This window comes from Sus scrofa, chromosome 2 (genome assembly GCF_000003025.6).
Source record: "Sus scrofa isolate TJ Tabasco breed Duroc chromosome 2, Sscrofa11.1, whole genome shotgun sequence".
Taxonomy (NCBI): Eukaryota; Metazoa; Chordata; class Mammalia; order Artiodactyla; family Suidae; genus Sus; species Sus scrofa.
In genome coordinates this window covers 9,100,613-9,125,333 of record NC_010444.4, presented here as the reverse complement: position 1 = coordinate 9,125,333, position 24,721 = coordinate 9,100,613, and the positions used below count along the sequence as shown (strand labels likewise).

At 53.0% G+C, this 24,721-nt stretch overlaps 2 protein-coding genes across 8 annotated transcripts; both read right to left on the bottom strand.

Moving 5' to 3' along the window:
• Positions 253-5,713, bottom strand: B3GAT3 (beta-1,3-glucuronyltransferase 3). Of its 3 annotated transcripts, none has more exons than XM_013994208.2 (5): positions 5,403-5,713; positions 4,114-4,848; positions 2,180-2,540; positions 1,724-2,014; positions 253-770 (listed from the first exon to the last, which is right to left on the bottom strand). In XM_013994208.2, exons 2-5 carry the CDS (start codon positions 4,338-4,340, stop codon positions 672-674), a joined length of 978 nt encoding a protein of 325 aa, XP_013849662.1. In that variant the 5' UTR covers positions 4,341-4,848; positions 5,403-5,713; the 3' UTR covers positions 253-671. The 3 variants fall into 3 exon arrangements, with proteins under 3 accessions (XP_013849662.1, XP_003353876.1, XP_013849663.1); XM_003353828.4 differs by having other exon boundaries at positions 4,114-4,288; XM_013994209.2 differs by lacking the exon at positions 5,403-5,713 and having other exon boundaries at positions 2,180-4,288; positions 4,612-5,396.
• On the bottom strand, positions 6,938-24,662 carry GANAB (glucosidase II alpha subunit). 5 transcript variants are annotated; one of them, XM_005660772.3, is made up of 25 exons: positions 24,558-24,626; positions 21,147-21,251; positions 20,887-20,995; positions 20,510-20,637; positions 17,130-17,309; positions 16,595-16,660; positions 15,699-15,768; positions 15,435-15,522; positions 15,251-15,347; positions 14,838-15,018; positions 13,536-13,689; positions 13,092-13,327; positions 12,883-13,009; positions 12,703-12,782; positions 12,329-12,472; positions 12,132-12,228; positions 11,749-11,850; positions 11,329-11,572; positions 9,564-9,628; positions 9,311-9,387; positions 8,927-9,001; positions 8,635-8,748; positions 8,399-8,511; positions 8,130-8,230; positions 6,938-8,013 (listed from the first exon to the last, which is right to left on the bottom strand). In XM_005660772.3, the coding sequence occupies exons 1-25, from the start codon at positions 24,593-24,595 to the stop codon at positions 7,904-7,906; spliced, it is 2,901 nt and encodes a 966-aa protein (XP_005660829.1). In that variant the 5' UTR covers positions 24,596-24,626; the 3' UTR covers positions 6,938-7,903.

The following is a 24,721-nucleotide window of genomic DNA, read 5'->3' as shown; positions in this document are numbered from 1 at the left end:
CTGTCTGACAGAGAAGCCAGGACTCCAGGCTTTTGACCCTGGGTAAAGATCAAATGCAAAAACTAAAGGTGAGAAGTTCCCTTGTGGCGCTGCGGGTTAAGGATCCGGCCTTGTCCCTACAGCGGCTCAGGTCACTGCTGTGGCGTGGGTTCGATTCCTGGCCCTGGCACGTCCACATCCCGCAAGCACAGTCAGGGGAAACAAGCAAACAAACAAAAAACAAACCAAAAAAACCCGACATGAGACGTGAAGGAAAACAGAGACCCCTCTAGGTTGAGAGTTTTTATTCTGGAGGTAGGAGGGGGTCAGCATGCTCAGGCAGGGAGGGTCCAGCCCAGCTCCTCCAGCCCCCCAGTGCATGCCCAGCCCCAATAAGTTACCCAGTTACTCAGCAGCCCTCCCTCCTGAGTCTGTCTGTCCATCTGCTCCGCCCCAGAGAGGGCCCGTCTGGCTCAACACAAGGGCCGCTTGTCCCTAGCCTGTGGGTAGTGCCACATGGCAGGCTGGGGGAGGGGAGAAGCAGCCGGGCCCCGCCCTGGGGCTAAAGGGACAGAGGGCCTGTTCCTGGCTCTGAGGGGTCAGGACTTGGAAAAAATCACATCCTAGCCAGGCTGGGGACCCAGTCCCAAGGGTCTGTGCCTGATGAGGCGGTGGGCAGGGCAGGACCACCGTTACACCTCAACAGCTGGGTCTGAGCCTCGGCCCTGCCGCTGTAGCTGCTCCTCCTGCTTCATCTTGGGCTTCTCTGTCCTTGTGTGCCACACCAGAACCTGTCCCGGGAAGGTTTCAATTAGAGCTGGGCACTCAGTACACAACAGATTCTCTAGCCCCCTCTACACACACCGTGTTGGCTGCCAAGTACAGAGGGCAGCGTGGGAGAGGCTTTAGTGCCTCTAAAAGGGGCTTAAGGAATTCCCGTCGTCTCTCAGCAGAACTGAATCTGACTAGCATCCGTGAGGACGCAGGTTTGATCCCTGGCCTCACTCAGTGGGTTAAGGATCTGGTGTTGCCATGAGCTGTGGTGTAGGTTGCAGATGCGGCTTGGATCCCGAGTGGCTGTGGCTGTGGTGTAGCCCAGCAGCTACAGCTCTGATTGACCCCTAGCCTGGGAACCTCAAGATGCTGTGGGTATAGCCCTAAAAAGACAATAAATAAATGAATAGATGAATAGATAAGTAAATAAAATAAAATAGGGTTAACCCTCAGCCTCCCTGTGTCACAGAGGTGCCAAGAGATGGTGGCAGGAGACCACGTTCCTGCCCTGGCTCCCAGCTTCCCCTTTGGCAGAGAGATCAAGGTTGAACCTGAGCTCTGGAGGGTCCCTCCTGGCTCAAACATCCATCCTTTTTCTTTTTTTTCTTTTTTTGTCTTTTTAGGGCTGCACCCGTGGCATATGGACGTTCCCGGGATAGGGGTCGAATGGCTGAATCAGAGCTACAGCCGCCGGCCTACACCACAGCCGTAGCAATGCCCGTCCGAGCCACATCCTAGACCTACACTGCAGCTCGAGGCAACACTGGATCTTTAACCCTCTGAGCGAGGTCAGGGATCAAACCCACGTCCTCATGGATGCTAGTCAGGTTCGTTACCAGCAAGCCATTTGGGGAGCTGCAAGACAAATACCCATCCTTGATCCTGCCCGCCGGGATCCTCATCCCACCTCTCCCATCCCCCGTCCATCATCATCCAGAGCCAGGTTTCGATGCCCACCATATCCCCTTACCCGAGTGCAGTTGGCAGCGCGGGGCTCCAGGTCCTTGGGATCTACGAGGTGGCTGAGGAGGCTGCTCTCCAGGTGGCCCCGAGGAGCAGCAGCATCAAAGCGGGCACTGGGCTTAGCCAACAGCAAGGGCAGAGCGACAGCAAATCCCGCCATATCCACCGGGAAGGGCCTGTTGGGCTCCCACGCCGTGTGGAAGCCCACAACCCGGCCATCCTGCACCCGAGGGCCCTCGAATCGCAGGCCGCCCACCAGCCCGACGGGCCACACCGAGACTCCACGGGTCCAGCGCATCTAACAGACATCAGCAAAGAAGAAACAGTCAGGAGGGGGCGGCGGGAGCAGCAGGAAGGACCCCTGGAGTCCCTCTGCGCCCGCTGCTCCCCACTCCTCACCCAGAGAAGCGGACAAAGCTGGTCCCACCTGACCCCGTTTCCCCATCCCCATCCCAGGACTCACCTCCTCAAAGAGCTCCCGGCTGTAGGTGTTGTCATCGTCAGCAAAATACACGACTCCCCGGGTCCCTGGTGGGGGTGGGTCTTTCTCTCCCCCCACAGCGCCCCCTCCACTGCGGAGCCAGTCCAGGGCTCTGTTCCGTTGCTCTACACCTCGGGGGCGAACCCAGCCTGGCTCGCCCTCCCGGAGCCGCTGGGCCTTGGGGGTGAGGACCGCCAGATGTGTGAAGAGGAGGCCAGAGGCAGCCAGCAGCCCTGAGACCAATGGGGTGGGGCCCTCAGCGTCCTCCACCAGCAGCCAGTGCAGCCGGGGCACCAGGCTCAGGGTCTGGGACAGCCGCACCAGCTCTGCCTTCTGCACCAGCCTGCAGGGGGAAAGATGCAGCAGGAGGGAAAGGAGTAGACACCATCTGCCCTCTCCAGGGGGTACACGGAGCTGCTCCTGGGCCAGTCCTAGCATCCCCCGTGACCTTTCCCTGGCCGGTACCCAAACTCTGCTTGCCTGTCAACTTCACGCTGACACTCACCTGCCCTGTCCCTCTTTCTTGCTCTCTTTTTTGGCTATGCCTGTGGAATGCAGAAGTTCCTGGGGCAAGGGATTGAACCCGTGTCACACGGCAGTGACAATGTTGAATCCTTAACCGCTGGCCACGAGGGAACTCCCAACCCCTGTTCTTCTAATCCATGCCTGTCACTCACCTCAACCCCGGGGCTCTGATGGTGGGACACTATAAACGAAGGGCACAGGCTTTCAAATCAGATCTGTTTGTACCTTGTCAGGTGAGACGCCGGGGAAATGGCTCCATCTCCCCGAGCCTCAGTTTCCTTGGCTGTAAAATGGGAGTAACAGTACTTTTTTGGGGGGTGGGGCCATACCAGCGGCACACGGAGGTTCCCAGGCTAGGGGTCGAATTGGAGCTGTAGCTACCAGCCTACACCACAGGATCTGAGCCGTTTCTGCAACCTACACCACAGCTCACAGCAACACCAGATCCTTAACCCATTAAGCAAGGCTGGGGATCGAACCTGCATCCTCATGGATACTAGTCAGATTCATTTCCGCTGGCCACGACAGGAACTCTGGGAGTAATAGTACTTTACAACAAGGTTGTTTTACAAGATTAAATAAAATCATGACTATTTAGAATATCAGTAGGACTGCGTTCTTTGCCTCCTGTTCTTGGGTTTCCAGTGAGGAGTTTAGAGTAGCCCCTCGGCTCATTCCTCTTCAGAGGAGGAAAACTGGTCTGAGTTTAGACAGGAACTGGGAAGGTGGGGCCCAGTCTCTTGCAGGCTTCTTTACCCTTCTGATGGGCCTGCCCCCTTCAGGGCTGGTGGGCGGGGGCAGGGGGAGATGGTCTAGAGATGCCAGGCCTAGGTGGTCAGCCACCTGATTCCAGGGAGGTGTTAGCAAGCTCTTTTACCTAGAGATCCAACTGCCACCCCCAGTTGGTTTGTATCACCAATAAAGCTACATTTTATTTTATTGTTTAAAGGAATATATTTATTTATTTATTTTGCTTTCTAGGGCTGCACCCTTGGCATATGGAAGTTCCTAGGCTAGGGGTTGAATTGGAGCTGCAGCTGCCAGCCTACACCACAGTCACAGCAATGTAGGATCCGAGCCACACCTGTGACCTACACACCACAGCTCATGGCAACGCCAGATCCTTAACCCACTGAGGCCAGGGATTGAACCTGTGTCCTCATGGATACCAGTCAGGTTCGTTGTCGCGGAGCAACTTCAGGAACTCCCCCTTGTCTGTATGAATAGGAAAACGTTTTCCCACACATCTCTGAGTCATGATGTGGTTCATTTAGCCTGTAATTTGGCATGTCCTAGTTTGAACAATATCCCCTGGCCCAGTGCTTCACCAAACTCATCATCAACCCCAGACTCCCCGTCCATGCTGATCTTGGCTGCACCAGAGCCCATACCTGGCATAGGTGGGGGTAACAACATAGATAGTAGGCAGAGCCTCAGGTTCAGGGGGCTGGGCAGGGGCAGGGGGTGGGCGACGGAGATCGGCTTGCAGCTGGGAAATCCTCAGATCCTTCTGTCGGAGCTGCTCTGCTGCTGCCCGCAGGGGAGGGAGGCAGTCACATGGCTGGCCTGGTCCCAGGAAGCAGGGATGGGGGGCAGAGAACCACAGTATGTTCAGCATCCCAAAGGGCCATAACCTTCTTGGTCAACTAGCCAATGCAAGGCTCTCCTTACGACTTCTCGAACAGCCTTTCTACACCTCCGGTGAGGGGAACTCACTGCCTCAATTAGCAGCCCCTCTCCAACTTTATTAATTCCGTCCATTACAATTTTCAGTTGGCTGTTTGAGCTGATTATCTGCCTCCACCCTTTCTACCTGCTGGTCCTCATGTTGCCTTCTGGAGCCATAAAGAACAAGCTGCTCTCCGAGAACAGGACAGACTTTCAAATACCTGAGGATCATGCAGTGGCCCAGTCTCTAAAGCCCTGCATAAGAGGCAGGGTTCAATCTGTTCCGTTGGCTGTGTGACCAAAGACTCATTAAATTCATTGATTCCATCACTGGATAAATATTTATTGAATGCTCCTCCTGGGAGGCACTGTCTTAGGTGCCAGGGATGCTGCAGGAAACCAATCAGACATGGTCCCTACCCTCAGGGAGGTTTCAGTTTTATTGGAGGAGCTGGACACTAAGCAAAGAAACAAATTAATAAAATTAATAAAATCATTAGAAACTATGGTAGGGGCCGTGAAGGAAACGAATAGAATAGCGACTAGAAGAGAACCCAGAAAAAGAAGAGTTATTTTAGCTAAGGTGATCAGCAAAGGCCTCCGTGAGGCGATGACATGTGAGCTGTGACCTGAAGGATGAGAAAAGCAGCTGGGAAAGAGCTGGGAGAAAAGCACTACGGACAGAGGGGACCGGTTAGGCGCTTGAGAGCAATGAGTGTGGGGTTTTGGAGGTACTCATGAAGCCAGTGTGGCCGGAGCAGAGCGAGCGAGAGGGGAAGGAAATGGAGTTGGAGAGGCAGACCGCGGCAGGATCATGCGGGGCTTTGCAGGCTCTGGGAAGGAGTCTGCTGTCGCCCGAGATACAGCGAGCAGCAGCGGTGAGTCTAGAGAGGGCTGCCGGAGGGCCGACACGGGTGAATGGGGTCTGCACGGGGATCAGCCCCAGGGACGGGATGCGCGGCGGCGGGCGCCCTCCGGCTGGCCCGCCGCACCCCCGCCCCGCCCCGCTCACCGAGCTGCACCAGCGCGTAGAGGAGGCCGGCAATCGACACCAGGAAGTAGGCGAGGAACACGTTCTTCAGCTTTAGCTTCATGGCCGCGCCGCCGCCGGCGCCGGGGCAGGCGGGTGCGGCGGGGACGAGGGGTCCCCGCCCCCCGCCCTCCAGCCTTCAAGCCCCGCCCCTGAAGCGGCCCCGCCCCGTGTCCCGCCCTCCTCGCGCTCCTCTCGACGGGCTCCCGGGAGCTGGGACTGACGGCGCCCGTCGGGGCCCACTTCCGGTCAGTCTGTACACCCCTCCGGGTCAATTTCCGGTCCCACCGCCTAGTTCTGGAACCACGGGAGTGGTGACGTCATATCCGGCGTGTCAGGCGCCCGTGGCCGGCAGTTAGAAGCCAAGTAGGGTGCATGGGAGTGGCTTTGAGACCCTTCCCTTCATCTCCAGCCCTTGTGCGCAGATTTTCTCCACATATTCATTCATTCATCCATCAGTCACTGGCCGCAGCAACAGTAGCTCAATAAGTACTTGCTACACGAATGAGTGACATCTAGGGCCTGTCATGTACCAAGCCTGAGCTCTGGTCTCAATCTTCACTATAATCTTTTGGTATAGTCCCCATTTTATAGATAACTTCGGTTGCCCCAAATTATTTAATTCCCACTGTGCAATTTTCTACGTCCTTCTAGATACCTGACTCCAGGATCTGTACTACTTCCTCTGACCGATTATTTTTAAACATGACAATAGGGGTGGGGGGGGGTGGCAAGGCAAAGAGCTAGCTCCCTGGAATTAACTGGAAGTATTACAAGCTAAAGAATTCTATGAATACATCCCCTAAGTCCTCATATGAATAAGCCATCCTGAGCATTTTCCCCCAAAACCAAAAAAATTAGTTTCTTGTATAATAATCTCTAAGACTTGCAGTCTACAGAATGGAGGAATTTTATTTCCTGTCACTAAAATACTAGGACTTTTTTTTTTTTTTTTTTTTTTGTCTTCTTGCCTTTTCTAGGGCCACTCCCATGGCATATGGAGGTTCCCAGGCTAGAAGTCAAATCAGAGCTGTAGCCACCAGCCTACACCAGAGCCATAGCAACAAGAATCCAAACCACATCTGCAACCTACACCACAGCTCATGGCAACCGGAGTCCTTAACCCACTGAGCAAGGCCAGGGATCGAACCTGCAACCTCATGGTTCCTAGTCAGATTCGTTAACCACTGCGCCACAACAGGATCTCCAAAATATTAGGACAATTTTTAAAATGCTGCAAAGAGCAGCAGGCATTAGTGTGAGAACATCTGACATATAGCTATTTCTATTCAAGAGGGATCCCATCAACTTTGGTCTGCACTATTAACTAGGTGTAAAATCTGTTGACTTTGTGGGCTCCTCTATGAAAATACTGGCATCAAGCAAGCTGAAGAACGCTTGTACTCACTCATTTTACTGACTCAATAAGGCTTCTGCTGAAGCTAAATGAAAATGTCAGGCCCTAGGCTTTTAAGGGTCTGTGGTTCAGGCCAGAACTAGAATCCAGACAACAGTTATTTATGGTTTATCTCTTTATTGTTTCTCCTTTTATCAAAACCTGTCACGGCTGGAGGCCAAGAGGAAGTAAAAAAAATTCCCACAAATATTCCCCCTCGCCCCCAGTTAGTCCTTGCCCACCCCACCCCCTACCCAGGGCTTTGGGCCACCCCTGGGCGCACATGATCATCTCTCCCCCACCCTCAGCCTTCTCCCAGCAATAAATACAGATGACCGTGATTCGATGAAACCACAACTGATTTCTCCATCTTGAATGCCCCTCAACGGGACAAAATTTTAGGAGGCAAGAGAAGTTTTGTTTATCCCCTCTCAGGGAGTGGAAACTTCCTTCCCCCAAAGGACAGGGGAGGTAGAACTGCCCCTGTCAGAACTGCAGCAGCTCTAGAAAGAAGCGGGGAGAGGAAAACTTGGGAGCCAGGGAAGAGGACGTTTTCCAGCAACCTCACTCCTGTGATCCATTCATCCCTCATCAGGTAAGGGGTGGTCCCAGTGTATCGATGGGGCATTAAAAGGGAAGGGCTGACAGAGGAAGAAATAAAAGGAGGGAGAGCAGTTCGGTGGGGAGGGAAGGGGAAGGAGAAAAGCAGCCCTAAAGCTCACTGCCCTTATCTTCTTCCAAGAAATGGCATCAACACACAAGAGACATGAATGGAGAGGGTCTGGAGGAGATTCAGGGCCCCCAAAAGAAAGAAAAGAGGAGGGAAAGCAAGGGCCCTATGGTCCCCAGGTCTTCACAGGTGATTGTGCTCCAGTTCGAGCAACAGAGTACTGGGAGATGAAGGGAGATCTGGTGTCAGTGGGGTGGGAGAGATCAGGTCACAAAAGGAATTCAAGCCCAGGGACAGCCCTCTCACCCTGCCCAGACGTCGGCATAAGAAAGGTGAAGTCTGGGGAAGGTCAAACTCCAAGGCAGAAGGAAGTGTAACTCTCAATCACCACCGCACCCCATCCCAACATCCCATGGGTTATCGCAGGTGAATGCTCCAGTCGGATGCCACATTGACGCCAGGCTTGCGCAGGATCAACACAGAGGTCTCAGGGTCATGCTGGAAGGACAGGCGGCTTTCAGGAGATCCTGGTGGAGGAAGAAGAAAGAACGCCATAGTCGTAGCAACTACTTTCCCTCATCTATAGGCCACAACCCTGCCCCTGCTTTCCCCGCTGCCCTGCGGGGCCAGATCCCTCACTCACCTTTTGTCTGGAGTACCACAGTTGCTGGCTTTCCAGCCCCTATTATCACCACCCGCTCAATCCAGACAGGTGTCTCAAAGTGGCCTTTGGAGTCTGCTGAGCTGGAGAGAACAAAAATGGATACCCATCAGGGAAAAAAGATGTCAGAGCAGAAAGAAAAGAGGGAACAACAAGGTCACGATACAAGAAAAGAACACAATGGCTCTAAGCCTCCCTGAGGCCAGCCTTCTCCTTCAGAGGCTGCCAAGGAAGAAAGGGGACTGCCATACCTGGAGACAAGGGTGTTGCCAGAGAATGAGAATCGACGCAGCAGGAACTCATGGCCAGTCTGATAGTTGAATGTGTGCCCATCGTCGAGAAAGAGCTCTCCTTGGGCTGTACCCTGGGCAGGAAATGGGGTAGATGAGACCCTGAGCCCAAGGAGCAGTGAGGGGCACAGCCCCAAGGGACTGAATCCTAGGGAGGTAGGCAGACAGTCGCAGAGGCTCCCTGCCTGTGCGCTCACCTGGGGACTGAGTGCAACGAAGAGAGTGATGGGGTCGTCCTTCATGCAGTCTGAGGAACGCCGCACTCGCATCCATCGGGGCACAATGGTCCCTCCGCGCTGGAACACAGGGATCTAGGGCAAGAGCAGTGCGGGGATGAAGCAGCCCTGTTGCTCAATCCTGGGCCCTGCAGCACCTTTTGCTCCTGCATATCTGTGCCCCGCTTAGGAACTGGACTGCAAAGCATACACACTCTCCCCTTCTGGAAACCTGCAGGCAGACGGAGCTGGCAGCGGGCCCAGGCATACTTACGCTGCTTAGAGTTACAGGCAGGTACAGGGTCTGCGGACCATGATACTTCTGGTAGCTGTGAACATCGTACCACACCTGTGGGTGGCAGGAAATACACCCGGTCACTCACTACACACAGGGCCCCCATTCTCTTACCCTCACTAACCTCCACCACGTCTTTTTTCTTTTTAAGGGCCACACCCAAGGCATAGAGAAGTTCTGAGACCAGGGATCAAATCCGACCCACAGCTGCAACCTACACCACAGCAACATTGGATCCTTTACCCACTGTGCCAGGCTAGATATCAAACCCGTGCCTCAGTGGCAACCCGAGCCAGAGACACCAGACCTTAATCCGTTGCACCACAGTGGGAACTCCCCCACCACGTCTTTTCCTTAACTCACCTCCCCTTGGCCCGGCAGATAGACCTGCACGCCATGTGCCTCAGAGTCCGTTACAGGGTGAACCAGCAGTGCATCCCCTGAAACACAGCAGAATCAACTCTGAACTGGGGGATCAGTTTCCAGAGAGGAGCCCCGAAGCACATGCTCCCTCGTACCACAGGCCTCACTCACTCCTCCTCCCTGGGCATCCACAGACACATCTCCCACAGTGCCAGCTTCTTCCCCACCACCAACTGTCCTCCCTGGTCCTCACCAAGCAGGAACTCGTCATCTATACTGAAGGTCGTCACGTCCTGAGGATAATGCACCCACAGGGCCCTAGAAAGGACGCAGGACAAGAAAGGAAGACACTCGCTGTTTTGGCAGAAGTCAAAGATGCTATTCCAGCAAGTGGCAATACGAACAGCACAAGGGTAGGAGTTCCCGTTGCGGCGCAGTGGAAACAAATCTGACTAGTATCCATGAGCACAGGGGTTCGATGCCTGGCCTCACTCAGTGGGTTAAGGATCTGGCATAGTTACTGTGAGCTATGGCATAGTCACAGAAACGGCTCAGATCCCACACTGCTATAGCTGTGGCATACGCAGCTGTAGCTCCAACTGGACCCCTAGCCTGGAACTTCCATATGCCCCAGATGCAGCCATCAAAAACAAACAAAAAAAGAGAACAGCACAAGGGGAACACCCAGCTAGACAGGGCTGGCAGCTAGACAGCTGTGGGCTTAAAGCCTGAGCTATGCAATCTAACCTTGGTCTAAACATTTAATTTCCTAACCCATCTCCCTGCCTCCTCCTCCCTGCCTGCCCCCTCTTGAAACTGTTTTGCACAGTGACCTTGCAGCAGCCACTGCATTATCCTGGCCTGAAAGGCCCTCCAGGATCAGATCGAACTTCCCATCCCAACGTATCTCTCCTTCTAGTTCCTGACCCCTGAGATGCTGTTTTTTTCCTACTCCTGGAACACAACAAACTCATTTCTGTTTCATAATTTTTTTTTTTCTTTTTGTCTTTTGTCCTTTTAGGGCCGCACCCGTGGCATATGGAGGTTCCCAGGCTAGGGGGCCTAATTGGAGCTGTTGCTGCAGGCCTGTGCCAGAGCCATGGCAACACCAGATCCAAGCTGTGTCTGTGACCTACACCACAGCTCAGGGGAACACCGGATCCTTAACCCACTGAGCAAGGCCAGGGATCGAACCTGCAACCTCATGGTTCCTAGTCAGATTCGTTCTGATGTGCCAGGACAGGAACTCCCATAATTTTTTTTTCATTTCATAATTTTTTCACCTGCAGTCTCCCCTCCTGGGAACATTCTTTCTTTAGATCACAAAAGTGTCTTACATATCAATCAGCCCTCATCTTTATTTATTTATTTGTTTGTTTTTCTTTTTGCCTTTTCTAAGGCTGCTTCCGCGGCATATGGAGGTTCCCAGGCTAGGGGTCTGATCGGAGCTGCAGCTGCCAGCCTACACCAGAGCCACAGCAACGCAGGATCTGAGCCGCGTCTACAACCTACACCACAGCTCATGGCAATGCCAGATCCTAAACCCACTGAGCAAGGCCAGGGATCAAACCCGTAATCTCATGGTTCCTAGTCGGATTTGTTAACTACTGCTCCATGGCGGGAACTCCAGGCCTCATCTTTATATGGCCTGTTTGTGGAACCTAATTCCATTACCCTGTTCAATTTTTAAACAACTCGTCAGCGTTGGCAATATTCCTATTTACATATTTGTCTACACGTACATCTCTCTGTTTCCCTCCCAAGGGTAGGACACTTGTCTGACTTGTTTCGGGCTCTGGGGATGGTGATGAGTAATGCCTGGCATGTTAGTTATAAGCACTCAGTAACGTCTACTGCTATTCACCCCCACTGGTCTCTTTTTACTCTTATCTTGAAATCAGATTTCCCTTCGTTACAAGGCCCTGGCCAGTGAAGAGGCCCAGAGGTGGATGGGGACCAGTCCCCAGTGTCTCCCAGCCACCTGAGCCCACTGGACACAGACCAACTGAATGTCTCACCTCATGACAGGAACCCCTTCGCGATGGGCCTGATAGAAGAGAGTGTACCAGAAGGGCAGTAAGGAGTATCTCTGGCCCAGGGCATCTCGGATCATGTCCTGGTACTGAGTCGGTAACAGCCACGGCTCTCGCCGACCAGTGTCCAAATGGGCATGTGCCCGGAAGAATGGCTGGTAAGCACCCATCTGGTACCAGCGCACAAGCAGCTCTGGCTCTGGATTTTTGAAGAAGCCACCCACATCCGCTGGAGAGGGGAGGGAGGAAACAGATTGCAAAAGAGGGTGAAGGAGGGCTGCTGCCTAAGGAGCCCCCCAAGGCTCCACCCTGGACTCTCAGCTGTCTGTTCATGCCTAGGTTTCATACCCTCTACCAGCCCCTCTCCTGCCAAACCAAGACCCCCCAACCCCCCCACCTCCTTACCTCCACAGAAGGAAAGTCCCACCAGCCCCAAGCTGAGACACATAGGGATAGAGATCTTCAAATGGTCCCATTCAGCAGTGTTGTCCCCAGTCCACACGGCTCCTAAGGAAGAAGACAGGGAGGGAGCTTGCAAACAGGGAAGGGGCGCCACCTTTTATAGAGCTGACCTCTCTGACCGGCCACATCTGCTCTGGGGTCCCGGGTCCTGCTGAAGACGGCAGAGTTCACAAGAGCACTTGGACAGGGACTGACCCTCCCACTCCTTGCCCCCTCTGAAGTGCACAGGTGGAAGAAGCGCACAACTCAGAGGATGGCTGCGGGGACACACTTCTCCAAGATCCAGGCCCGGGTCCCTTTGCCACGGCTCTTTCTCCAAATCTTACCAAAGCGCTGGGAGCCAGCGAAGAAAGCCCTGCTCAGGACAAAGGGCCGTTCTACACCCCCAGAGCGCAGCACCAGCCCGTCAGCAGTTGCCATGTGCTGCGTGGGAACAAGAGAAAAGAGGGATAGTGAGGAACAGGAGCCAGGTGTCACTGGTGCAAGTTCCCGGCCCTCAGTCCCTCCTCTCCCAGTCCCCTACCACGTAGAAGCCATAGATGTTGTGCAGGTCTCGGTGCTCCCAGCCCCCATAATGCTGGGCATCCTTGAGCATGGTGACCTCAGGGCCATTGAACACGGACGGTTCGTTCATGTCATTCCAGACATAGAGGTTGGAAGATGAGCCCTGAGAACACAAGGCAGAAAATGGGGACAGAGGACAGAGCGGAAGAAAACAAACAGCGTCAGAGAAGAGAGCTAGGAACCCAGAAAGACGCATTTCTCAGGGCCCTCCCAGGATCATCAAGGCCCCCTGATAGCGTCTAAGCAACCAGCCTAGCAGAGCTGACCAGCAGAGAAAGATTCCAGGAGGTAGAGTGGGAAAGACAGAGGCAGGTTCGGGAGGGGCTGCCATACCTCGTAATTCTCAAAGCGAAACATGTCAGCCCACCAGGCTCTCATCTTGGGATTGGTAAAATCAGGGTAACTAGCTGCACCTAGAAGTCAAGGATGGCTTTCAACCCCGATGGGCAAAATGGGCTTCATTTTTACCTCCCTGGTCTCCCACTAGCCTACCTCAGTTCTGGGTCCACCTACCTGGCCAGCACCAGCCCTCATAGTCAGAGCCATCCCGGGTTTTAACATACAGACCCAGGTTCTGCAACTCTTCATGTACGCGGTAGCTGGAGTCCACCTTGATATGAGGGTCCACAATGGCTACCAGCTGGGGACAAGGAACACGGGTGATCTCAGTTCTCCGGGGTTATCATGCCTAAGAAACCCCACTATGGCTGCAGTCTTCTTACCTTGCGCCTCTTAGAGGCCAAGTGCTCAAGCATGGTGCGGGGCTGGGGGAAGCGGCTGGGGTCCCAGGTGAAGTACCGCTTGCCATCAGCATGCTCGATGTCCAGCCAGATGAAATCACAGGGCAGGTTGTGATCATCAAAGCCCTGATTAACTTCCAGGACATCGGCCTCATCTCGATAGTTCCAGCGGCTCTGGTGGTAGCCGAGGGAGAAGAGCGGGGGCAATGCCTGGGTCCCTGCAGGTTCATTGAGGGGTGGGGGTCACAATGGGGTCAGGCTCAACCTGGGGCCGATGAGGGATGCCCAGAAATTAAAAGAGGTAGAAGGGTTTAGGGCGAGAGAATAGGGTGAGGCACAAGACTTCTGAAAATCCAGGCGCCCCTCTCGAGAAGACAAGGACCATAAAAGGAGGCTGCAGGCTGACAAGGTAGGGCCCCTGCATACCAGTGAGACTAGCGTACTGCCGGAAGACATCGAAGACGGAGGGCCCAAGGAGCAGGAAGACATCGATGATGCCGCTCTCCGACATCCAGCGAACATCTGTCTGTGGGGTCTCCCCAGAGCCCTGTAGGTAGTCCAGCATCTTCCCAAACAGGGTCTACAGAGGGGATCAGAAAGAGGTCTGATGCCACCCTCCTGCTTCCCACGCCAAACACAAAGCAGCAGTGTTCTCCCCAGAGTCTGCACATAGCTGGTTTCTTATTTTTTTTTTTTTTTTCTTTTTTGGCCACCCTGCGACATATGGAGCTTCCCAGGCCAGGTATCAGATCCGAGCCACAGCTGCGACAACAACGGACCCTTAACCCACTGTGCCAAGGTGGGGATTGAACATGCATCCCAACCCTGCAGAGATGCCGCCTATCCCATTGTGCCACAGCAGGAACTCCACACACAGCCGAATTCTCTTTTTTTTTTTTTTGTCTTTTTAGGGTCGCACCCTCAGCATATGGAAGTTCCCAGGCTAGGAATCAAATTGGAGCTGCAGGTGCCGGCCTATGCCACAGCCACATGGAATCAGAGCCTTGTCTGCAAACTACACCACAGCTCACGGCCACACCAGATCCTTAACCCACTGATTGAGGCCAGGGACTGAACCTGCGTCCTCATGGATACTAGCCAGGTTTGTCACTGCTAAGCCACAATAGGAACTCCTTGCATTTCTCGTAGCACTTAGCACCACTGAACTCATCTTGCCCTTGGCCACGTGTTTAACCTCTGTCTTCCTGAGAGTGAGGGCCTTTCCCACCCCAATGAGCAATATATCCCCAGCATCTAGAAAAGGGTCTAGCTCCTAATGCACACTCAACTGCAAAGATGCTGATAATAAAAGCAGAACAGGAGGAGTTCCTGCCATGGCACAGTGGGTTAAGAATCCAACTGCAGTAGCTCAGGTTGCTATGGAGGTGTGGGTTCAATCCCTGGCCCGGTGCAGTGGGTTAAGGAACCCAGAGCTGCCACAGCTACAGCTCAAATTCAGTCCATACGCTGCTGGAGCAGCCATAAAATTAAAAAAAAAAAAAAAAAAGCAGCAGAGAGAGGAAATAGCTTCCCACGAGGGTGTGTCTGCTCGGAGTGACTGGAGAATTCCTATGCTGCTCCTAAAGCCAGGGCCCCTCTCTCGCCCAATCCCTGCAGTGCTGGAGGGCTACCCACCGAGGCTCACCAAAGCCAGTGCCCCACACACACCCATTTGTCTTGAGGCCTGACGACTCCCTCCTGTACTGTTCCCGGTACCTGTGCTCTCACCTTCCCTGCAGTGTTGGAGGATATGTCAACCCAGGTCTCTGCAGCGTTGAGCCAGAAGATGCCCAGGTCCCTGTGAGGGCTGTGTGCCAGGAGCACAGGCACGGAGCCGTACAGGGCCATGGGGTTGTACAGCTCATACTGGAACACGTCCAAATTGTAGAGGCGATATGGATCCCCACCCCTGCAGGCAGACAGACAGACTGGCCCCGGACCATGGCACGCACAGCCCCCACCCCGTAGACAAAAATGACCCCACTGCCTTTTCTCAAAGCAGAATTTTCTGATAGCCAAAGGTGCTCTGAGCATAGGAAGTGATCTGTGCTTGTCCGGAGTATCTGACCTGTGTGCACATCTCCCTCAGCCCTTCCGACCACTTCCCTCCCCCTACATCCAGATGTCACCATGGGACTCACTCAGTGACTTTTAGCCTCAGGCTGTCTGCATGCTCGGGGATCCCATACACATGTTCCATGCCTGGCAGAGAGAAATCCAAACCCACAGACGTGGGGCCTAGAAGGAAAGCAAAAGATGAGCTCCAGAGCTTCCGCTTGGCAAGGACTCCCTGCGCCCCTGCCCAAGGCTCTCCCAGCCCCTCACCATAGGGCTTGCTGTCAGAGTGAGTTTTGAATGTCTCTTCCCAGGCTCCTGGCTCATCTTTCTCTGCCTTCCCCTGGATCTCCTCTGGCTGAAAGGAGGAAAGGAGACCACTACCCGATCACACGCCCGTCCTCTCTCTTCCCTCGCCCGTTTTCTAAACCCCATCCCTGATGGCGAGACTAAGCTCGACTTTCTTGTGGGCCTTTCCCCTCCAACCTCCCAGCCAGCCCTGGGCTCCGGCCATGCCCTCTGCCCTCGACTTGCCTTGTCTCCATCCCCAGGTGCTTCCTCGGGCTGGGCCCCATCGCCCTCAGCTGGGTCTTTTGATCCTTGCCTGGAAGGTAGGAGAGCTGTCTGCTCCAATCCAGAGGGGGCAGGGACGAGGGGCTAGTGGAAGGAGGGGTGAGGGAATAGAGAGCCAAGGGTCCAAAGGAACGAAGGCATTGGAGGAAGGGACTGAATGTTAAAGCTTGGAGAGGGACCCCCCCCCAGTGAGCAAGTACGTGTGCAAAGAACAGGGAGAGAAATGAGAAAGGGAAATGGGGAGTAACCGCCAACAGGAATGCCTTCCAAATATGGGCCCAAATCACCAGCCCCTGCCAGCACGTCAGAGGAGACAGGCAGGCAAGTTCAAGGGCCTGGGTTCAGAATGCTAATCCTGGCCCTGTAGCCTCCACCACGACACTGTCGCCCCGACTTCCCTCACCGGGCCTCAGCCTCCTGGCCTGACACAGGGTTTTGCAGAGGTAAGTAGGTCATAAGCCTCTACGGATGGTCAGGCCTCTACAAACATTCCCAGGGACTCAAACAAGAGGTCCTGCCAAAGATACTTTTGAGGGCAGCTGGCAAGCAGCTCTGCCCAGAGCCCCAGTGCACCCCAGCTGAGAGCCAGGAACCTCAGCAATAGGCAGCATCTCTCCACCCCTCGGCAAAGCAAGAAGCTCCCTACATTCCTCAAGGACTTTCAGCATTTCATCTTCCCTCCCTGGGGGCGCTCCCAGCCAGGGAATGGGGAACAGGGACCAGAGACCATACAGCTGGAGAAAGAGGGGTGAGTGAAGGGGAGGACGTGGAAGGGTCCGGGGCACCTTCCTGGGGGCCAGAAAGAAGGGCGGGTAAGGGCAGAGGGTCAGATACAGTACCAGTGGCCATGGATTTACCTAGAGAAAAGGTTCTTGATCTTATCCCAAATGCTACCGAGCGTGAGACTAACTTTATCCGAGAAACTGGGGCAGGAGGAGATGGGGAGGGAAGGGGAAAAGGAAGCACAAAACCAACACAAAAACAGAAACATAAAAGTGAGTTTCAGTCGACAAACTTCCAGAGATGGGGTGGGGGAAGAAATCAAAAATAAAAAACAAAACAAAACAAAACAAAAAAGGAAGAAAATAAATCTGGGAAATGTGATGGTGTGAGAGGGGGGGAAGAGGAAAAGGCAGACCCAGGCAGGCCTCCTAGAGGAGGCGCCCAGGGTACAGCTCAGGGGCAAAAGTGACTGCCTCCTGGTCTGTACAGGAAATGGAGAAAACGACCCAGGTCTGCTTCCTACCCTCCGTACAGTCAGCTTCTCCCAGCCCCCAGCCTCTACCTGGCTGTACTGCCACCCTCTCTCCTCCCAGGGACCCAATGCCAGGCCCTCCTACACCCCTAGGTTCTTCCACACAAGGTCCCCTTTGGTCCTGACCCCGTACTCACGAGACCCTGGGGGCCCTCTGGTGCTCAAAATTTAAGAGTCCTCGGGCATTGACACTGAGCAGAAGGCTGCGGTCCTCCAGCAGGTCCAGCCGGAATGGCCGCGCGGTCAAGATGATTTTATAGGGTCCCTCAGCCACGGTTACCTCCACGCTGTTGTCATCCTGGCCAGAGACAGAAAGCCTGAGAAAGAGATCAAAAGGGATATAAGGGAGTGCAAAGGGCCAGGAGCAGTCAGGACACTTCAGAAGAGGGCAGGATCTGCTACAATCCACACAGGCGGTGTGGTTAGAGTGCAGTAGAGACAAGATGGTCAAAGGAACCAAATGAAGAATCCGGAAACCCAAGTATACTGAGAACTTTGAAATGCAACAGGTGGCATGGCAGCTCAGCGACAATTCAATAATGGAGAGGAAAAACAGACTTTTCTGCACAGGAGAAAAGTGTGATCACATTCCCAACTCATACCTGATGCAAATATCAACTCCAGACAGATTACGATTTAAACTTTCAAATGAAACCTTTAGAAGAAAATATAAAGACATATTTTTCTGACTCTGAGGTAGAGAAGGATTATTAAAACACAACTTGGAAAAAACACTAATACCAGCAGGAAGGAGACTGAAATACCTGAAAACAAAAAATTCAGAACTTCAATTTGGGAATTCCCTTCGTGGCTCAGCGGTTAACGACTAGGATCCATGAGGAGGTGGGTTCGATTCCTGGACTCGCTCAGTGGGTTAAGGATCTGGCATTGCCATAAGCTGTGGTGTAGGTCACAGACGAGGCTCGGATCTGGCATCGCTGTGGCCATGGTGTAGGTCAGCAGCTACAGCTCCGATTCGACCCCTAGCCTGGGTACCTCCCTATGCCGTGGATGGCCCTGAAAAGCCAGAAAAAAAAAGAAAGAACTGCAATTTATTGAAAGATATTTTTAGGGTCATCAAAAACAAGAAAAGTCTGGGTGTTCCTGCTGTGGCATAGTAGGTTAAGGATCTGGCATTGCTGCAGCTGTGACGCAGGTCTCAGCTGTAGCTCAGATTCCATCCCTGGCCCAGCATCTGCCATATGCCACTGGGGAAGCCATAAAAAAAAATAACAACAAACAAACCCCCACCCCTACCCCACCCCCACCCTTTTTTTCTTGAGGGCTGCACCCATGGCATATGGAGATTCCCAGGCTAGGGGTCTAATCAGAGCTATAGCCACTGGTCCACACCAGAGCCACAGCAACACCAGATCCAAGCTGCGTCTGCGACCTACACCAAAGCTCATGGCAATGCCAGCTCCTTAACCCACTGAGCAAGGCCAGGGATCGAACCTGAAACCTCATGGTTCCTAGTCAGCTCTAGATTAGACCCCTAGCCTGGGAATCTCCATATGCCATGGGTGCAGCCCTCAAAAAAAAAAAAAAGACAAGAAAAAAAGAAAGCTACAAGGATACGTTGTATAACACAGAGAATACAACCAATATTTTATAATTACTATAAATGCAGTATGATTTTTAAAAATTTATAAATCACTATATTGAACACCTGTAACATATGATACTGTACATCAATTATACTTCAATTTTTAAAAAATATGGACCGGGAGTTCCTTGGTGGTCTAGTGGTTAGGACTTTGCACTTTCATTACTGCGGCCCAGGTTTGATCCCTGGTCCAGGAATCGAGACTGCACATAATACAACTGCACATTGTGGCCAAAAAAAGTTTTTTTAATGTTATATTATACAGCAGTAAAAATGAACATCAAAGCTATATCCAACAGAGTTAAATACAGTTAAGTGAGAAAAGGAAATCCTGAAAGAACACATTCACTAAGATACTGTCCCTATAAAGCTCAAAAACTTACAAAACCACATAATTTATTGCTGAGGCACATGTACACAAGTATATATACGTATGCGTTTATATACACACACACAATGAAACTATAACAACAAAAAAAGAAGGGAATGAAAAACTTCAAAATAACAACCTCTCTGAAAGAGTTGGGTTATATATTTGGGTTGGGTGAAGGGTTTATCATGCTGTTTTCTAAGTTAAAAACTTAACAGAGGGGAGTTCCCGTCGTGGCGCAGTGGTTAACGAATCCAACTAGGAACCATGAGGTTGCGGTTTCGATCCCTGCCCTTGCTCAGTGGGTTAAGGGTCCGGCGTTGCCGTGAGCTGTGGTGTAGGTTGCAGACACGGCTCGGATCCCGCGTTGCTGTGGCTCTGGCGTAGGCCAGCGAGTGCAGCTCTGATTCGACCCCCAGCCTGGGAACCTCCATATGCCATGGGAGCAGCCCAAAGAAATAGCAAAAAGACAAAAAAAAAAAAAAAAAAAAAAAAACCTTAACAGAGGGAGTTCTCTGATGGTCTGCTGGTTAAGACTCTTGCGTTTTCACCCCTGGGGCCTTTGTTCAATCCCTGGTCTGGGAACTGAGACCCCACATCAAGCCATTGCAGACCACAGCCAAAAAAAACAAACCAAAAAACAACCCAAAACTCTTAAGAGGAGTTCCCACTGTGGCGCAATGGGACTGATGGCGTCTCAGGACACAAGTTCAGTCCCTGGCCCGGCACAGGGGGTTAAGGATCCAGCGTTGCCACAGCTGAGGCTTAGGTTACAAGTGAGGCTGAGATTTGATCCCTGGCCCAGGAACTCCACATTGCCACGGAGCGGCCAAAAAAGAAAAAAAATCAAGAAAATTTAACAGAGAGCCAAGCATGGAATACTGCTGTGGAGCAACGGGTTAAAAATCTAACTGCAGCAACACAGGTCACTCACAGTGGTGGTGGGTGGTGCGGGTTTGATCCCGGGCCCTGTGCAGTGGGTTAAAGGATCCAGCGTTGCTACAGCTGAGGCTCGGATTCAATCCCTCACCAGGGAACTTTCCATATGCCGTGGTGCAGCCACTAAAAAACAAAACAAAACAAAAATAACAACAACAATGTGTCATGACCTAAGATTTTGAGCAATCCTATCCTGAATATCTGAGGAGAAAGAGAGGAGGGAGGGAGGATGGAAGGGAAGGGAAAAGACGGGAAAGGGGGAGGGGACAGGACAGAACTGGACAGGAAGGGAAGGGAGGAACAAACCACAGAGACACTGTGTTCCTGGAAGGCCAGCTCCAGGGCCTCGTGATTTCCTCTTGGATGGCCAGCACCTAGCCTCGGCCTGGCACAGAGGAGGAAGCAGTACCTGTTTGCTGAATGAAGAGAAAGGATGAAAGAGGAAACAAGTGAAAACAGAGAAGAGAGGAGGAAAGGCTGAGGAGAACAGCGAGGTGCTCGTCAGCCATCACCCCAGTGTGGAAAAGAAAGCGAGCCAGGACCCAGAGGCTTATCAGGAAGGAGAAAAGGGCGTGGAGGTGTGCTTCTCAGGAAAAACCTACCGAGCGGTGGGGGGCTCAGCCACCAACACGTCTGGCACACGGTATCGGGGCCGTCGGGGCTCTAGTTCATCAATCCGGATCCGAGTCATGTTCTTTTGAAGCCCCTGGAGCTCCAGCACCAGCAACACCTGTGGGGACAGAGGTCTGGTCTGGAGAAAGGAAAGGGCCACACCATGGAATGCCCTCTGAAGCCATGTCCCTCCTGAAAGGTCACGTCTTTCTAGCCCTTTGCCTAAGGGATCTGAGATCTGAATGTCTCACAAAGTAGAAGTCTCAAGATCAGACGGCACAGAATGTCGGCTGCAGGTTCTCCCTTCCTCAATGATCCCTTAGCCATTGCCCCACCCCCACCAGTCTCTTCCTTTTTCGCCCCTGACCTTGGTGACTTCGTTGATTAGATGGATTGTGAGGGTATCAGGACCAAGCTGCAGAGAGTCCAGCAAGGCTCGGTATGGAGACTGGCCTGGCCGTATGCTTCGCTGCCTCCTGCCAAGTGAAATGATTGAGAAGGTAGTGGGAGGGTTCCCCAAAGCCCCTAGGTCCTTCTGTCAGCTGCAGTGGCCCAGGCTACCTCATCTGCCGCAGACACCTCCCACATCACCCTACTTCCCAGTCGAATCTCCCAGAAATATCATACTTGCAGAAGGAACTCTCTTCACAGGTCTTAAAGTTGCTTCTATCCACAGCAAGGGTAAGTCCCAGGCAGACCCCTAAACAAGCCAGTACCAAACCCGTCCAAGACCTAGGGGGAGAGGATAAAGAGGGAACAATCAGCACAGGGTCAGAAAGGGCCCCGCCTTCAGAGGTGAAGGTCTCTTCCCACCACAACCCTCAAAGGGAGAAAAGTCCCATTAACAAGAAAAGGTAGAGAGGACATGGGGTTAAGTGCCAGGCCTGAGGAGCTGGCTCACCCACACCTTCCCTTCAAAAGGCAGAGGAAGTGGACAAAGCATCTTTGGCCTTTAGAGGCCCTGGTATTGACTCAAGTTACATCAGCCTCTCAGAGGAAAGGAACAGTAACAGCCAGTCCCAGGGGAAGTGGTGGTACCATGTGTGTGGAACAGAGAAAGTAAGCCATGCCGTTCTGTGGGCAAGACAGTGGGTAGAGCTACAGCGAAACTGTTAAAGACGGATGCTCAGCTAGCCTGCTGGTCACAGTTCCTAGGGTCCTAACATCCCCACCACTCTATCTTTGTGACAAGAGTCACCATTATCCCCCTACACTTGTAAAGAATAATCACACTTAACCTGTACTGAGTCCGAATACACCCCAGAGGCCTGGCTGATTTCTTCAGACCCCTAGTTTTCCACTCTGCCTATAGTTTTCAGTAGTGTCAATGCCCAGATCTCACCCAGAGATTCTGATCTAACTGGTCTGAAGTGGGATCTGAACATGAGTTTTTAAAAAGTTCCTCTAGGAGTTCCCTGGTGGCTCAGGGGGTTAGGGACCCGGTGTAGTCACTGCTGTGGCATGGGTTCCATCCCTGGCCTGAGTACTTCTGCATGCCACAGGCACAGCCAAAAAATAATTTTTTTTTTTTTTTTTTTGTCTTTTTGTCACCACACCCGTGGCATATGGAGGTTCCCAAGCTAGGGGTCTAATCAGAGCTGTAGCCGCTGGCCTATACCACAGCCACAGCCACGCCAGATTCAAGCCCTGTCTGCGACCTACACCACAGCTCATGGCAATGCCGGATGCTTAACCCACTGAGCAAGGCCAGGGATCAAACCCGCAACCTCATGGTTCCTAGTCAGATTGTTTCCACTGTGCCACAACGGGAACTCCCAAAAAATAAATTTAAAAAAGCTCCCTTAAACAACTCTAACAGGCAACCAGTGTTCAGAACCAATTCTTCATATGCACTCTTTTCTCTTTCTTTTTTTCTTTTGTCTTTTTGCCTTTTCTAGGGCCGCTCCCACGGCATAGGGAGGTTCCCAGGCTAGGGGTCGAATCCGAGCTGTAGCCGCCGGCCTACACCAGAGCCACAGCAACGCGGGATCCGAGCCGCGTCTATAACCTACACCACAGCTCAAGGCAACACCGGATCCTTAACCCACTGAGCGAGGCCAGGGATCGAACTCGAAACCTCATGGTTCCTAGTCAGATTTGTTAACCACTGCGCCACGACGGGAACTCCTCTTTTTCTTTCACTGTTTTCTCAGTGAATGTAGAACGGGGGTTTTTCACAGATGGGAACACTGAGGCATAAAAGGTTCAATAACTCATCCAAGATTGAGGAGCCAGTGTGAGGTGACACTGGGGTTGAATCCAGTTCTGCCTGGCTCTGGGGCCCATGTACTTCATGACGTACAACACAGCGCACTAACCACCAGCAGCAGGGCCGTCCTCACTGCGGACCACCACCCCAAGTTTACCACAAACTCTCACTTCCCCAGCATACTATCAAATGCCAGACAAGGAACTAACAGGCTCATGAAACAAGTTAGTTTGGAGAATAGAGTCATCCATTCAGAGTAAATCCTAAACAGAGGTTCTCAAACTTTAGTGTCTGTTAAGGATTACATGCAGTGCTTATAAAGGAAGATTCCCAGGCCCCAAGGAATCTGCATTTTAAACACGTTCTCCCAGTGCCTGATGTAAGGAGGCAAGGAGCACACTCTGTGAGAGCGTTCCAGAGAGGGGCGAGAACACAAACACACAGGTTCTTCTCAGCATTAAAACTTTGCTACCTGCTCATAGGGAACCAGAGAGTAGGGCCTACTACACATATTGTATCCGGCTTTTATCTCGGTATCGGCTTGAACGCTAAAGGTAAAGAAAATGACCAGAGAGATCAGAAAACACAGTTAAGCTCTCCAGTTCCAGAAGAATGTGCAAGGCAAGCCAGGCCAGACAAAGTGAGGAAAACACTAAGCTCCGCAGTTTAATAGGCCAAGCAGGAACAAATAGTAGCAAAACCAGCAGAAGAAAGGTTACCAGAAAATTCGAAAGCAAGGCATGTGGCCCAAGTCCTGAGGAGTGACTGACTGCAGCATCACAGTGAGCCACTGACCCCTGTCTACCCGCTCAAAGCAGCAGTAATCAGATGCACAGTGAACTAAATACCCTCTGGAGTCCTATTTGCACAATCTATAAAATGGGTTTGGAGAGAAGCCAATGGGGATAGGATTTCTGTACGATTTTTCAGAAATGACCTGTTGGAAGGCCCTAGGAACTCAGGGATGCCTTGAACGCCCCTGAGCAAGAGGTGGTCACAAGCCAAAGTCAGGAATGAGTCGCAGGGCAAGGTGCACCCATTTATTGTTTCAGATCACAGGCTTCCAGAGAGTCGAATTTACCACACAAGTTTTTTCCACTGCGGCGGCCAGTGCACGCCTCTCCCACCCCAGTACATCTGTTAGGTCCTGGTAAATACTTTGTGGCGCTGGTGACTTTCTCGAACCATTTTTTCAGTACTATAAACTCGAGAACGCAGACCAAACCATTGTTGTGTTTGAGCAACATCATCCAGGCCGGCTGTGAACTTAACGGCATCCTGGCCCAGCCGTGCCCAACGACCGTGAACACCGAACAAGCCAGGGCTATTATCCACGTGAAGACAAGGGCAGGAGAGGGTCCGGGGCTCTCGGAGGGGAGGGCAAGAAGGGCAAGTGGGACTGCCGGCCGAGGTGCTTCCCGCCCGGCTGAGGGGCCAGAGGGCAGCAGGCTGCGTTCCCGGAGGCCGGGCCGCGTCTCGTCCCCCGCCCTGATGGCCCCGCGCAATGCAGGAAAGAGGCGGCAGCGTTAACTGCCGCAAGCTGCCAGGGGAGGGCGGCGGCAGAGAGCGGCCAAGGCCAAGAAGAGCGCACGGCTGCGGCCTTCTTGAGCGACCTGGCCGGAGCGGAGAGCCCAAGAAGCAACGGTCCCCAATGCCGCGAGGATCTACCGCGAGGAGACTGGGGGGCATGTGAGGCCGCCTCCAGAGAAATAAAGGGTCCTCACGAGGCCAGGGGCAGCAGTCTCAGGAGAACATACAGGAAGGAGAGATACAAGACTTAGGGGGTCTGGGGGCGTCCGGGGCGCGCTCCCGGGATCCGGGCTCCTCACCGCCTCCTACGCGCCGCCACTGCCGCTACCGCCGCCATCTTGTGCCGGGTTTGCTCCTTGACCCGGAGCTTCCCCTCCCCCAGCGCGCGTTGAGCCACGTATCTTAGCTCCCGCCCCTTCCGGCCTCCTGATTGGCCCGGCCACACAACGGGCCGGGCGTCCGT

Excerpts from the sequence above, each read along its gene's own strand:
- B3GAT3 (XM_003353828.4), bottom strand. The coding sequence starts at position 5,484 with ATGAAGCTAAAGCTGAAGAACGTGTTCCTCGCCTACTTCCTGGTGTCG. Across the intron at positions 2,541-4,113 it reads GTTACCCCCACCTATGCCAG|GCTGGTGCAGAAGGCAGAGC; the intron begins GTATGGGCTCTG and ends TTCCCCCTGCAG. Across the intron at positions 2,015-2,179 it reads GCCGGGAGCTCTTTGAGGAG|ATGCGCTGGACCCGTGGAGT; the intron begins GTGAGTCCTGGG and ends GATGTCTGTTAG.
- GANAB (XM_021080661.1), bottom strand. The coding sequence starts at position 24,595 with ATGGCGGCGGTAGCGGCAGTGGCGGCGCGTAGGAGGCG. Across the intron at positions 17,310-20,509 it reads GCTGAGCCCCCCACCGCTCG|GCTTTCTGTCTCTGGCCAGG; the intron begins GTAGGTTTTTCC and ends TCTCTTTCTCAG. Across the intron at positions 13,328-13,535 it reads GCAGTACGCTAGTCTCACTG|GGACCCAGGCATTGCCCCCG; the intron begins GTATGCAGGGGC and ends ATGAACCTGCAG.